At 36.3% G+C, this 13,700-nt stretch overlaps 1 protein-coding gene across 1 annotated transcript in view; it reads right to left on the reverse strand.

Annotated features, from left to right (window-relative positions):
* Positions 1-2,205: 2,205 nt before the first annotated feature.
* ARHGAP42 (Rho GTPase activating protein 42) overlaps positions 2,206-13,700 on the reverse strand; it is a 338,134-nt gene continuing 326,639 nt past the window's right edge. Inside the window, exons 23-24 of the mRNA XM_043579877.1 lie at positions 5,925-6,004; positions 2,206-5,495 (exon numbers count right to left, since the gene is read on the reverse strand). Of these exons, the coding sequence (XP_043435812.1) occupies positions 5,407-5,495; positions 5,925-6,004 (169 nt within the window). The 3' untranslated portion in view covers positions 2,206-5,406. The remainder of the gene's footprint in view (positions 5,496-5,924; positions 6,005-13,700) is intronic.

Below are 13,700 nucleotides of genomic sequence, written 5' to 3' on the forward strand. Positions count from 1 at the left end.
TTTGTTTATGGCTCATTTACTTCTCTCTCCTGTAGACATCTGCATCATTAATAGGTACCGACATTAACATTTTCTTGATCTGTCATAATGCCAGTTTCTTGGCAAAAGGTCCAATTGTCAGGAAAAGTTTATTAATTCTGCTATGATTTTCCCAAAATGACACCCAAAATGACCATTCACAGTACTTGAAACTTTGTTTTTTCTCTATATGAATCCAAGGCAGCTGCTCTCCAACACAGTGGCTCTTGAAGTACAAAGACTAAATTAAAATGAGCTTACATAGTTTATTTTTTTAATTAATTTAAAATACAGTGTCAACATACATTAAAGATATTGTAGCAAATGAGATTAGGAAAAACATGAGGTTATGTACATGTTTGTATATGTATGTGTGTATATATATTCAAAGTGAAAACAAATACAGAAACACTACAAAAAATTCAATATGATAATTTACTGACAATCATTTTCATCATATCTATTAATCTGTCATGTTAGTGGCTGCAAAAAATATTCTTAGTACTGAAACAGAGTATCTAAATATTCAATTTTAATATAAACTATAGTACTTCAAATTTTAACAGCATATAAATAAGATTCTGAATTAAAAAAAAGTCCTCTTCCCTGCCAAACTCCCTATTTAACGGTAAATGTTTCAGTTCCTCCTGAAATCACAGCCTTCAATGTGGTGATATCTCAGATTTTAGGCATAAGTCAAGTGTGGGGAGTGTTCTCTGTAAAAAGGTAAATGAAGATACAAAGCCAGATATAAAACTTCTAACATGCTGCCATATATAAAACAATGCACACATTTAACATAAGAGACTGGGTGGATTCAAGGCAAAGTTAGGCTGCTCTCAACCCTGGAAGGGTAAAGACCAAAGGAAACATTGCTGAGAGATGGCAGATGGTACAAAGGGGAGAGAGAAAGTGGTCATCGAATTAAGTGGTGTCAGCACCTTTGGCCCCCCACCTGCCTCCAACACTTAATTTCCTCACATAGTCCTGTACATGAACATCTTAGATAATGAAGGATATTTATGTATGTAATAACTATAAGCGGTCCCTGACTTTTGAGACTCCTTAGTAAGCAAACAGATTCCACTCCTCCCTATAGCACCAAGAAATGTTCAGTCTCTGAACCTGGCATCTGTCTTGAGTGCCAGGGAGGGAAATGATGACCTGTTGCATTCCCTAACTAATACAATAGCTTCTAACCACTGATCTAGAATATTCACATCAGTTTTCTGTCAATGGCTCACTATGAGTGCTGTCAAAATTCTTAATTGAAATTCCTTATTTTAAGCAGTGGGTACAGCCACTATAAAAAATAAAAAACCCTCTTTATTGACCTGATCCTCTAAAAGACCACGTCAGTTATAAGCCAGAGTTCGTCTGCGATTACTACCAATTAGAACTTGCACATCTAAAGCAGGGAGATTTTGGTGACAATGAATGGATACAGTAAATGTGTTTGGGAAATGTAAGACTAGTTGATAAATACCTGGCAATAAGTCTGCAGATTAACAGGAGACAGGTAGGACACAGATTATTCAAAAAGGTTCATTTGTAAAAATTGTTTTGACTTTGGAAGGTAACCAAAAAAGATAGGAAGCAAAAGTAAACATCAATTTACTATTCCCACCCTAAGTGGGAAAACTTTAGTCAAGTGCAAAATAACTTCTGGATAATAGTAAAGTCTCTGTTTTCTTCTTTAACAGGGAGATATGATTTTGGGGTCCTACTTAATGATTAGGTTATTGAGTTAACCTGTTATTAGGTCATAGTAACAGCTGCAAATTAAAAAGTTATTATAAAAACAAAGAACAAAATCTGACCCTAACCAGTCTGCCTCTAACTTGTGAGTCAGTTAAGTGTAATTCAAGTTGGGGCTCTAAATGCTAATTAAAGCATCCTAAATACATATTGAGGGGTATACTACAAACACAGTTGTCTGAGAGAAGGCTCTGAGGGACTCTTCTACACCAGCATCCATATGAATGCTACCCTTTTTGTTTCAGAAACAGATGCAGACCTGAAGAATGAGGCTGGGAGTAACAAGGTGATTGAGGTTATTGTCAAAGGATTACAGGGCCAGATTTTTTTTCCTTACAATTTAGTGGATTTTTTTTTTTTTTGGTTCAACCTAGTTGATTTTTAAAAGGAGTACCACAATATGTAAAACCAATTATCATAGAATAAGAATAAAAGTCATTATATATCTTTATTTTTCCTATTTGGAAACTTGGATAGTTTGAGACTGTAAAGTACATTTTTTTTTCTTCACCGTTCCTGAAAGAGCTAGCAAAGAAGCCACTGTTGAGAGACCTGGTTACACTCATTCTCATTACAAAGTACAGAGAGTCAACACAACTACCAAAGCCACTCAAATCAAACAAGAAGAAATGGCAGTTCCTCATACTTCATGGACTTCACAGGAATACAAAGATTATTTTACTTTTCACACATTTACACATAACACAAGAAAAACCTTCAGTTAACTGACTAGTGTCTATAAATGTGGTAGGAGTTATGGCATAACAAAAGAGTCACCTGTTAAATACATAAATGTTTTGTACTCGAGGATATTTTTACATAGTACACAAGATGATTGACATAGACTTATCAACTCTTCCTCATACTGATTATACTGTAAGCAGTGTTTAGGGTGTGCACATTGTGTGTTTTGGAGATGTAGAGGTGGCGATTCTAACCTATCTTCACATTATCCCTAAAATACTAAGGTTTCATCATTGAACTGTGGTTAAATTTTTAAGTGTGATTGTCTTTCAATGACTGTCATTACCTTCTTGTGTAATTAATATTCCATGTAATTTAGAGCACATGTCTTGATTTTCTCAATGCTCATGAATACCTTATCTGTGGGAAACTTATTTCTAAGGAAAAGCAGTATATGGCCATGACTTGCTTAACACATGTAATCAATATGAAGAAAAAAGGACCATCACCATAAATCTGTAAGATTAAAACTTCAAAAAAAGGTACAATTTGAACAAGCACTTACACTTTTGTTTCAAAAAAGGGACCACAGTAAGTAATGCCACAATAAATGTATAGTAATGCCTTAGTATATAATAAAGGATAGTTGGGCTTCATTCATGTCCTATACAACAAAATCTTTAATTCCTCACTAATCGTCAGTGGAATTAGCTCACAGAGAACTCAGAGGAAAGAACACTCTGGTCTGTGTTAAAATAAAATGAACGTTGAGATTTCTCTATGTTGCAGCAAATGAAGTGGAATTCTGAATCTTTCTTTGGAGTCAAGTTGATCTTTGCAAGGTAATCAATTTGCCATTAAGACATTCTAATCTAGTAGGATGTCAGATGATGGCAAAGGCATTTAAACTGAGGGTGTCATATAAACATAGGGACTGGAACATTGGAGAGATTGCCTTCTGTTCCAGCAGAAGGTAGTCAGGCTATCAGCAATGTTATTATTACTAGGAAAAGGCCACCAAGGATCTAGAGACCAAAAAGCTCTAGCAACACCTGATCATAAGTATACAAAGATCAAAAGCAGGAGGTAAAAAATAAACATTTATCAGATTTTTTTCATTATATTACTAATTTTTATAATATTAAATATTTTTCATCCCTTTATTCAATGTACTGGTATTTATTTCTGATTTTGACTCTGTCTGCAAAAAGAGCTTTATGCAGTCAATACCTGAGTGTCTGTACATGGAGAAATCTGAAGTAACAAGTAAAATATCATGTCCCAGTGGACCAGTGCTGTGGCCATCAATGGCAAGTAACCAGCTTTTTGGAATCTTAAGAGGAGAGGCTCTTTGCCACATGCAGATATTTATAGAGATAATATATTAGAATAATTGAAATAGAAATAATGGTTGATGCACGACCAGATGTTGATGATCTATTTAAATGGGTAGTGAATACCTATTTCTACACTCTATAAATTCAGTGAAATTCCTAATAAAAGCTATAAATTGAAAGGCATGAAATAAAGTCAGGTACAGATTTTATTCCTGCTAAAGATGATTAAACAATTTTAAATTCTGAGGCTAAAGATTATTTAAGAATCCTGTACCTTTATGTTTGGTTTTTATTGCAACTAAGTATAGAATTTAAAAGAATTTAAGCATACTTGTACCTTTAAAAAAATCTTTATCATCTGTACAAGAATTTCTCAAAAGCCAATATTAGATATCAATAAAATACATTGACACTTTACAGTCTTACAAGTAGAATTTAGGCTGCTGCCTTAAAAATCCACTTTTTACATTGTTTTCATTTTATTATATTTTTTGATGCCACTGTAATGCCACTATCAGATGATATGTGCATATGACTTATCAGTATTTATATGTTAATGTGGTAAAATTTCATTAAATCCCAAAGTTATAAAGATAGTTTTATACATCCTCTAAACCAGGCATCAGCAAACTATTACCCATGAGTCAAATCTGACCCGCCACTAGTTTTACATGGCCCAACAGCTAAAATATTTCTATTTTTCAATAGATTTTAAGAATGAAAATTTCGAAAATTTTCAAACTGCAGAGTCCATAAATAAAGTTGTATTGGCACTAAGCCTTATTCATTTGCTTATTCATTATCTATGAGTGCTTTCTGCTACAATGGCAGTTGAGTACTGTAGTAAAGACCTTTAGGGTATACAAAACCCCCAAATATTTACTATCAGGTCTTGACAGAAATAGTTTGCTAATCCCCACTCTATACCCATAGAAGGCATCTGGAATGCTGAATGGAGTGTTTATATTGAAATCAGTGTATGACTTAACTTGGTTTCATTTATAGACATCATTTACATTATTGCTTTTGAATATCATCATCTACTTGGTAAACAAATAAAAATAAACTTAACGTTAAAAAAAAACCAACAACAACTTATTTCCTTGAAATGTTTAGGACCAGCAAAACAATGACATAGAAAAGAAAGAAATTCGTAAGAAAAAATAATGAATGAACAATTTAAATTACATTTTAAGTAATGATTTCAAGGTTCCTCAGAGAATTCCAGACAGTAAAGGACTTATCTGAAAATCCTTACAGCAAATTTCTAGTTTCCAAATTTCTGGGATATAGTACTTAACACAGTATTCTACAATTGTTATGGAAAAGACAATGTGCAGAGTTAGTTATCAAAAACAAGGGTGGGGGCAAGATTTTAAAATAAGAAACCAGTCAAGAAGTAAAAATTAAAAGAATGGCATGGCTAACAATTTATGCATTTTTTTTTCTTTTTCATTTATAGGGAGCTACATGGTCTGCTGGTGTAGAACTTGATAGAAATTTACGTTTCATTTAGTGGGCTGATTCCCATATCTGTGTCAGATAAAATCATAGCACTTATTATTGTTACCATGGATACCATGAAGATACTGCCATCCACTAAACAGTATTAGAGGAAGACAACATAATTTTCTGGAACTAGTCCTGTTTTGCCTTCGTAAGTTGCCTTCAACCATCCTGGTTCCACTGATGGGTATACTGGCAAAAAATGAAAAAAAATGTCATTCAATCAGCATTAGCTTCAAATAATTATATACACAAATGGGTAAAAATGCACATCAGATTGCATAAATATTCTCAAGTTGTCAAAACAATGTCAAAGCACCTTTAAGGCTGGAAATGTCCTCTGCATTCATGTAACCAATCTCTCTTCCTCCCCAATCTCTCCCATCCTTCCATCTCTCCTATCTCCCCCCATTCCTTCTTCCTTCTCTCTCCCTCTCTTTCATATATAGGAGGAAACTGGGCTCCAGAGAAATATAGTGTATTAACTTGTACAGGTTATGAGAGGCAGGGGCTAGAGCAGATTCTGAGTCTCCTGGCTTCTACTTTAGCTTCTTATCCCATTATTACTCCTTCATCATCCCCATGATAATAAACTTAAGCAAAGGGAATGGGTATACTTACCATTAGAAAATATTGCCCCCTGTGGGAAAGAAAGTTCATGGCTGTGCTCTGCTTTACAAGAGTACATGGCTTTGGCTTGGCTGAAAGAGCAAAAAGTAATTTGTAAAATACACAGCTCTCAACAAAAATACATTTATACTTCAAATCATTTGTAAAAAATAATATTAGTTTTTAGTTGTAATTGGAGTATAATATACATCAAGTACACATGTAAGTATGCATAAGAGCATTTTTCACAAAGCAAAAACACTCACATCATACCAAAAACCCTTCTTGTGTTTCTAGGAAATGTCTCCAAGGGTAACCAACCTGGCTTCTAACAGCACAAGCTGGTTTTAAAGAACACTATTATTATATAATTGTTAGTATGCTGGCAAACAGACCATTTTTACACCTATATAGAGGTTCATAGGTACCCTATAGCTTTTTTCCTACTTTCTATCAGAGGTGAGACCCAAAAATTAAAAGGCCTACAGGATATGGTAAATAAATTAAGTGTACATGATATAGGAAAAAGAATAGAATAAATTGATGATAAATGGCAACCAACAATAGCCTCATTGTCAGGAAAACAATGAGGATAGATGGAGGCTTTGCAAACCAGAGCCTATACCCATCTCCTAAAGTGGGAAGCCAATATTCAGCTCCCAACATCTGCTGCCATATGAGAATTCAGACTCAATGTAGCCAGATACTCTAGTTTCTTAAGAGAAAACAGAATTTCAGAATTTTATATGTGATATATTTAAAAATATTTGAGCCAACACTAAAAAGCCATCATCTGAGGCTGCTTATCAAATCACTAGTCAAGTCACCTTCATTCGACAACATCCAATTACCTTCATATGATGTGCAAGTTATGCTGATTTCACCTACTTCTCACCATCTCTATCACAACCAGAGCCGAAGCCAAAATCATTTCTGGTGTGGCTCACAGAATGGCTTCCTACCTTTCTAAATCCTCTAGGCCTCTTGTTTTGTCTACTTAAAATCCATTCTATACAGAGCAGCCAATTTGAAAAAGGTTCTGATGATCGTGTGACGACCACATTATTTCCCTGAAAACCCTTCAACTGGTTTCCAACTCTAGCTTCCATACTGTGCACAATCAGGTACCTGTTAGTATCTCCTGCTTCTTCTGTACCTACCTGCTCATCTACTATACTCCATTCACACTGGCCTGCTTTTACCTCCTCAAACATGCCAAAGTCATTCTCACCCCAGGGCTTTACCCTGACATGTTTTCCCCTTGATCTAAACATGGTTGTCCACATCTAGTTCATCTTAAATTTCCTACGTTTTGCTAAAAGTTAGGTCTTCCTGACCACACACTCTAAAACAGCTACCCAGGCAACTATCATATTCTCCTGTTTTAAGTTTGCATGGCATTAGTATCTGGTATTCTGTTGTTACTGTTGATATTTCTATAACCTTCTTCAATTAGAATGCAACTTCCATGAATGAGGCCTGATGCTTAGTAACTCAATAAATATTTGCTGAATCAATGAATGGAAAAAAAAAGTTAAGAAGCTCTGGGCTCTGTTTCATACACAGTGAGTCCTTTTAAATATTGAAGGCACCCTGTCTTTCTTCCCTGAGGGCCCAGTACTTTATCTACAAAGAAGCATCAGCAGTGTTTGCTATCTACAGCTCTCTCAAAGAGCAGTATACATTATTATTTCACTTCCCTGTTGGAGCTAGATAATGGGTCTTATTCCCTACACTTCCAGAATGAGGCTAGGTCATTTAAACTGGGTTTCCAAAAAGTTATCTGAAAATTAGAAAGCTTATAGAGAATAAATATTGTCCTACCCTCAGAATCTATTTCATGAGGTTTAAGTCTCAGGTTGTACTTTCAGAAAGTCTGCTAGGATAGCCTAGGAGAGCCTGCAGCAGGCAGATTTAGGAATGACTACTAGCCCACACAGAACACTTCTCAGGGCTGCATCATGCAAGGAAGAATTGAGGAAGTACAGGGCTCTACACTAAAGAAGAATCATATGTACGTGTGTGTATGTACATGCAGGCACATGAATGTATGTGCTGGCTGACATGGGTGTGGGGGGGTGGGGGAAGAGGATACTACCAAGTTATGAAGACTTGTAAGAATCAGACCATGATAATCCTAAATTTAAAAAAATACATTAGTTTTTCCTATAAATCTTCTAGTCAATTATAATCATTTGATCTAATTTGGTATGATTTGATCTAATATGATCTGATAGCTGACATAATTGAGAGTCCCAGAACCATTTCTCTAAAAATATGTGTTTTTCAAAAAAAAAACAAATTTTCTAACAGCAATAATTTTCTCTAATATTAAGTCCTACTGCTTTGAATCATTAATCTAAGAGATGCATAAGGAAATAATTTCCAGTTATAGAAATGATTAAGATATAATAATCCTGGGGTGCCTGTGTGGCTTAGCCGGTTAAGCCTCCAAGTCTTGATTTTGGCTCAGGTCATGATACCATGATTCATGAGTTCGATCTCTGCATTGAGTTCTGTGCTAACAGTGCAGAGCCTGCTTGAGATTCTCTCTCCCTATCTCTCTCTACCCCTCCCCTTACTCTCACTCTCTCAAAATAAATAAATAAACTTAAAAAAAGATATAATAATCATTGCAATGATATAGTTTTTGAAATTATATACTGAATACAACCAAACTATTTTTGTAAATATTTCAGATATGAATGTTCTCTCTATAGTGTTTTATGGGATTGGATAGCAAGGGGGAGGCATGTAGAATAATTATATCACGAAATAAAGATATCGTTGTATGTGTCAAAAATACACAGCACAAAATAATATCTGTCCTGACTTTTCAATCATCTGTGCATATGACTAGACAGGTATAATTTTCTTCTGCTGAGATCTGTAACTACAGGTGTTAACTCAGCAGAAAGCTTTGATGATTTAATGTAGATGTCTGTGACTGTGAAGTTTTCTCTTCAGGTGCTAATGCTTCCTCTTTTACTGCCTTGGTATATTGAAGAAGATGTGAAAATAATACTGTCACCTATTAGGTCTTTCTTCAGAAGATCCTAATATTCTTTGAAAAGGATTCTGAAAATCTTGCTTCTTATTGCATGGGAGAGTAAGGTAATGACACTCAGCATGCTGAAAGCTATTTCTTCCCTTATCATCCAGAGAATGCTCTGTTCATGAGATTCATTCCTAATTCTATACACTATTACTAATGAGTAAACTTACAGAGCTTTGATAAGTGTGCAAAATTCACAATTCTTATCTTAATCATAAGCTATGATTGACCAAAATTGATACAATATTTTCTGGAGGGTCACTTAATGATACACACATACACAAACACACACACACACACACACACACACACACACACACACGTATATTTTTTGTATGAAGGAAGGAGGAATGAACCTAGATATAGTTAAAAAGATGCCAACGTAGTAGTAACATACAGAAAAGCTAAAAACAAAAAAATCAAAACCTAAGTCTTCATCAGAAGATTTAAAAACACCAACCCAAATAAAGCATCAGGCAGCTAATTTAAATAATAATGTAGAAGAACACATGGCATAAAACAATATTAGCCTGTAAGGCAATTATTTTATAAAAAAAATATGTCCTTGCAAGGCCCCTAAATTGCCCATGACTATTTACAATAAATACTACATTTGCTTCTGGGCCACTGGTTGGAGAGTTTTAAAAATTAGTCACATGTTCCTTTTTTACGCTTTTGTCAACAAATACTGGCTGTTTCTGGCTTAGATATCTGAGTGAATACTAAATGCCTCAATGCTAAAGAACTCCCATGGACGCTTGTAAAGCTGCTTATGTAAAAGGCACGTGCATTGCAACTCCATTGAAAATGAAGTGAAAAAGTGAGTAACAAAGTCTTTTTAAGTTAAAAATGTATTATTTTATTCATTTACCCAACAACTTTGTTGAGCATCTTTTCTCTGTTGGGTACTATGTTGGAGCAATACAGTGAGAACCACCTTCATAATTCCTTTTCTGTGTTTATCATAGAGGAGTGGTTCACAAAGTATAGTCAAGGGGAACCTGGATGGATGGGTAGGTAGGGCCCTTAGAGGACATTGCTCTGAGAGCAAATGAAGTATATATGAGAATCCATTTATATTATAGTATGCCATGTTTTAAAGAGGTCTACAAAAATGTTAAATAAAGTAGCTCTTTGTTTTAAAAATATTTTCATAAAATTTATTTATATTCATATGTAATGGCCTTTTAAAAAATCTTTGTTATTGTATTAATGGTGCTTTGATGGGATTAAGGATGAGAGGTGTCAGTTCCTGAGCTCTCAGTAGTCACCATCATTAAGGAATGGAAGCTGACTGCAGCACATTCAGTATATGGCAACAACAGAGGAGGAGTGGGCTTCCATGCGGTCTGGGTTAGTGTTGGATGTGAAACAATTTCTGTTGTTTTCAAAACACATTAAAAATATGGCCTTTGGAAGAGGAAAGTGGTGGGGAGGTTAGACCCTATTGTGATCTAGGGGTAGGCACATAAACTCTCTGCCTAGGTTTTATAGAAAAGGGTGACCCCCAAATGTTGTAGGACTTGTGATCATCAGGTGACTTAGGTGATAGGAGTTTGGATTTTGAAAGGAAACAGGCATTTTGCTTGGTTCATCTTCTATATGTAGAAATGAAGTCCAAGAGAAATTAAAGTTACAGCAGAGTCAGGCTAGAAACTACATCTCCTGATTGCTGGTCTAGAACATTTGTGGTGACTATTTGAATGTCATCTGTGAAGTCTCTTAATATCAGTGAAAAAACAATCACATCTATTATTGATAATTGCTGACAGTAAATAAGAGTAAATAATCACCATTCTGTCCTCCAACAACAAAGCATGTTACTGTTACACCTCTTTAGTTGCATTAACTTATTCATATTTTTACTAAATTCATAAATATTTTTAAATTGCTCAGTTTAAATTTCTAGTAAATATAAATAGATATAATCCACATAAACAAAAGCTCTTTGGAGGTTCTCAATGTTTTCTTTTTCTTTAGTGTATAAAGGTGTTCTGAGACCAAAAATTTCAAGAACCATGGTCATAATGAGATTAGGTGGTTGTGAACCAAAATGTTAACTGAGGTTGTCTTCAGGTGGTGAGATAAGAGGTGGCTTTCCTTTACTTTTTAAAAATTTATTAGTACTACCCACATTCTCTAAGAGAAAAAAAATGTTATTCTTAAAAATAATGCATTCTTTTATGTTGCTTAATGTAGCACAATATGTTATGTGTATCTTACATGTGTACTATGCTCTAAATCAATGACAGCCTTCTTAAATCTCAAACTCACTGGATGAGAAGACTTTGTTGAGTTTTGCTTTGTGCTTTGCAATTATAAACAAAACATTGGTTTTATTTTTTTCAACACTGCTTTTAAATTATGACAATAGAAATATGTGATTGCTTATAATGAGCCAGGCACTCTCAATTTTCCTAATTCTCAACCATATAATTCTCAATTCAACCTTCAGAAGATATTTGTATAGCTTGCGTAAATTATGTTAAAGTGGATCTTCCCCTCCGCCCAAATTTAACTGACATTTAGGTGAAGGCTTTAAAAATACCATTTTCCACATATTTTATAATGGTGAAACAGAGCCTAGTGACATTTGGCTTTTGAAGGCATTGTATATAACCAATGTCTACTTAACGATGTGCTAGGCACTAAGACATTTTTCTCTGTTCAAATGACTCTCAAAAACAGTATTTTTTGGTACATAAAAACCATTTGGGGATGTTGTCAAAAATTCATATTCTCCAGGCTTCAGTCTCAGATATTCTGGTTTACAGAGTCTGCAGCAACTCAGGAATCTTCATATTAACACGTCTTATAGGTCAAGCTCCTTGCAGAGTGACCCCTCCCACTCCACTGAACCTGATTTCTTCAAGATTTCCAGTGATGCCTTAGAGATTAAAACCAGTGTCCTCCTCTAATGATCTCCTTGACACTTTTGCTTCTACCACATTGACCATTACTTCTCTTTATCATTTCTTCACACTCACATGCTTGACCCTTAAATAAAACCATTCACCAAAGACCAATGCTCAGATATTTTTCCTTTTTCACTCAATAAGCTCCATCATTGAGTACCCTCAGCTTTATTTATGCAGTATAACTGCTGTATGGAAGTTTCTCAAATGGCATCAAACACCATGCCCTCCCCTGATTCCAGTTGCACATTTCTAACTGCCTGTAAATGTTCCTCAGGCTCCTTGAACATTATGGTCAACATTTCCTTTCCTCTCCCATATACTCACAAGCTAAGATCAGAAGCTAAATTTCCATTCTTTTTGACAGTCAGTCTCAAAGACTTGGAATTTTCTTTACCTATCTTTCATTCCCAAAATATCCAAGCAGTTGCCCAATCCTGGTCTGATCCATAAAATTCTCCGTATGGTTTTTCATGCTTTTGTTACTGACCTAATTAAGGCCCTTTAAACCTCACAAATTCCATCCTAGATGGCCAACTGTTCTGTCCCCTTCACAACCTCCTAGAAAAGCCACTTGAGTGATCTATTCAAGTGCACCCATGATTAGATCACCCCTTTGTTCAATGACTCAGTCCACAGTAATTCCCAGAAGTGTTACTTTCCTGTTGTTCAAAGCCATCCACTGAAATCTCCCATTAGGTCTCTTTCCCAAACACGGCTAGTCGTCCTACTGCCTACTACTGGTTCTATCATTCTTCAAGGTCCAATTCAAGGATAACCCTGAGCTCCCTAGAAAGAAAGCAAAATAGACTTTGTAGGAGGTTAGTATGGGAAATGCCCTCAATTTCTACCTGTTTTTCACTTGTATTTAATGGTATAAAATAGTATCAGGTGTTTGCCAATGGTTAGTGATTTAGTAACATTAATATATTAGAGGCTTCGATATCTTAAGCAAGCACTTTAAATAACAATAATAATAGTTACCATCATAGACCATCTACAGAGAACTTAGCAAGTACTGCAAATAAATTGTAGTGTACATTTATAAGAATTTGTCAAGGGCAGAATTATGATCTTCATTTTATAGAAAAAGAAAATATTTTTCAAAGATGGCAGGGTAGGAGGACACTGGGCTCACCGCGCATCCTGCTGATCACTTAGATTCCACCTACACCTGCCTAAATAACCCAGAAAACCGCCAGAAGACTAGCAGAATGGAGTCTCTGGAGCCAAGCGCAGACAAGAGGCCCACGGAAGAAGGTAGGAAGGGCGGAAAGGCAGTGCGTGCTGCATGGACTGGCCGGAGGGAGCCGGGGTGGAGGGGCAGCCCGCCGGCCAAGGAGAGCCCCCGAGTCTGGCTGGCAAAAGCGGACGGGTCGGACGGAGTGTGTTCCGACAGCGGGCGGGACTTGAAATCTGGAACGTTATAAGCTAACAGCTCTGCTCAGAGAACGGGAGGGCTGGAGGACAACGGGAGGGAGACTTGTTGAGCCCCGGACGACAGAGCTCACCGTGGTGGGGAACAAACGTGCTCGCCAGCGCCATCTCCCTCGCTCATCCCCCAGCCAAAATCCCAAAGGGGAACTTGCTAGCACCGCACAAACACCGAACGCTGTGCTTCTGCGGAGCCATCTCTCCGGCGGGTCTGAATCCCTCCCTGTGCCCAGGGTCCCTCCTGAAGTGGATCTCCGAAGGAAAAGAGAGCTGAGCCTGCCCTTCCTGCCCCTGTGCACCTTTCCAATACACCCCAGTTAATATGCCAGATCCCCAGCACCACAAGCCTGGCAGTGTGCAAGAAGCCCAGACAGGCCACGCCAC

This window comes from Prionailurus bengalensis, chromosome D1 (genome assembly GCF_016509475.1).
Source record: "Prionailurus bengalensis isolate Pbe53 chromosome D1, Fcat_Pben_1.1_paternal_pri, whole genome shotgun sequence".
NCBI lineage: Eukaryota > Metazoa > Chordata > Mammalia > Carnivora > Felidae > Prionailurus > Prionailurus bengalensis.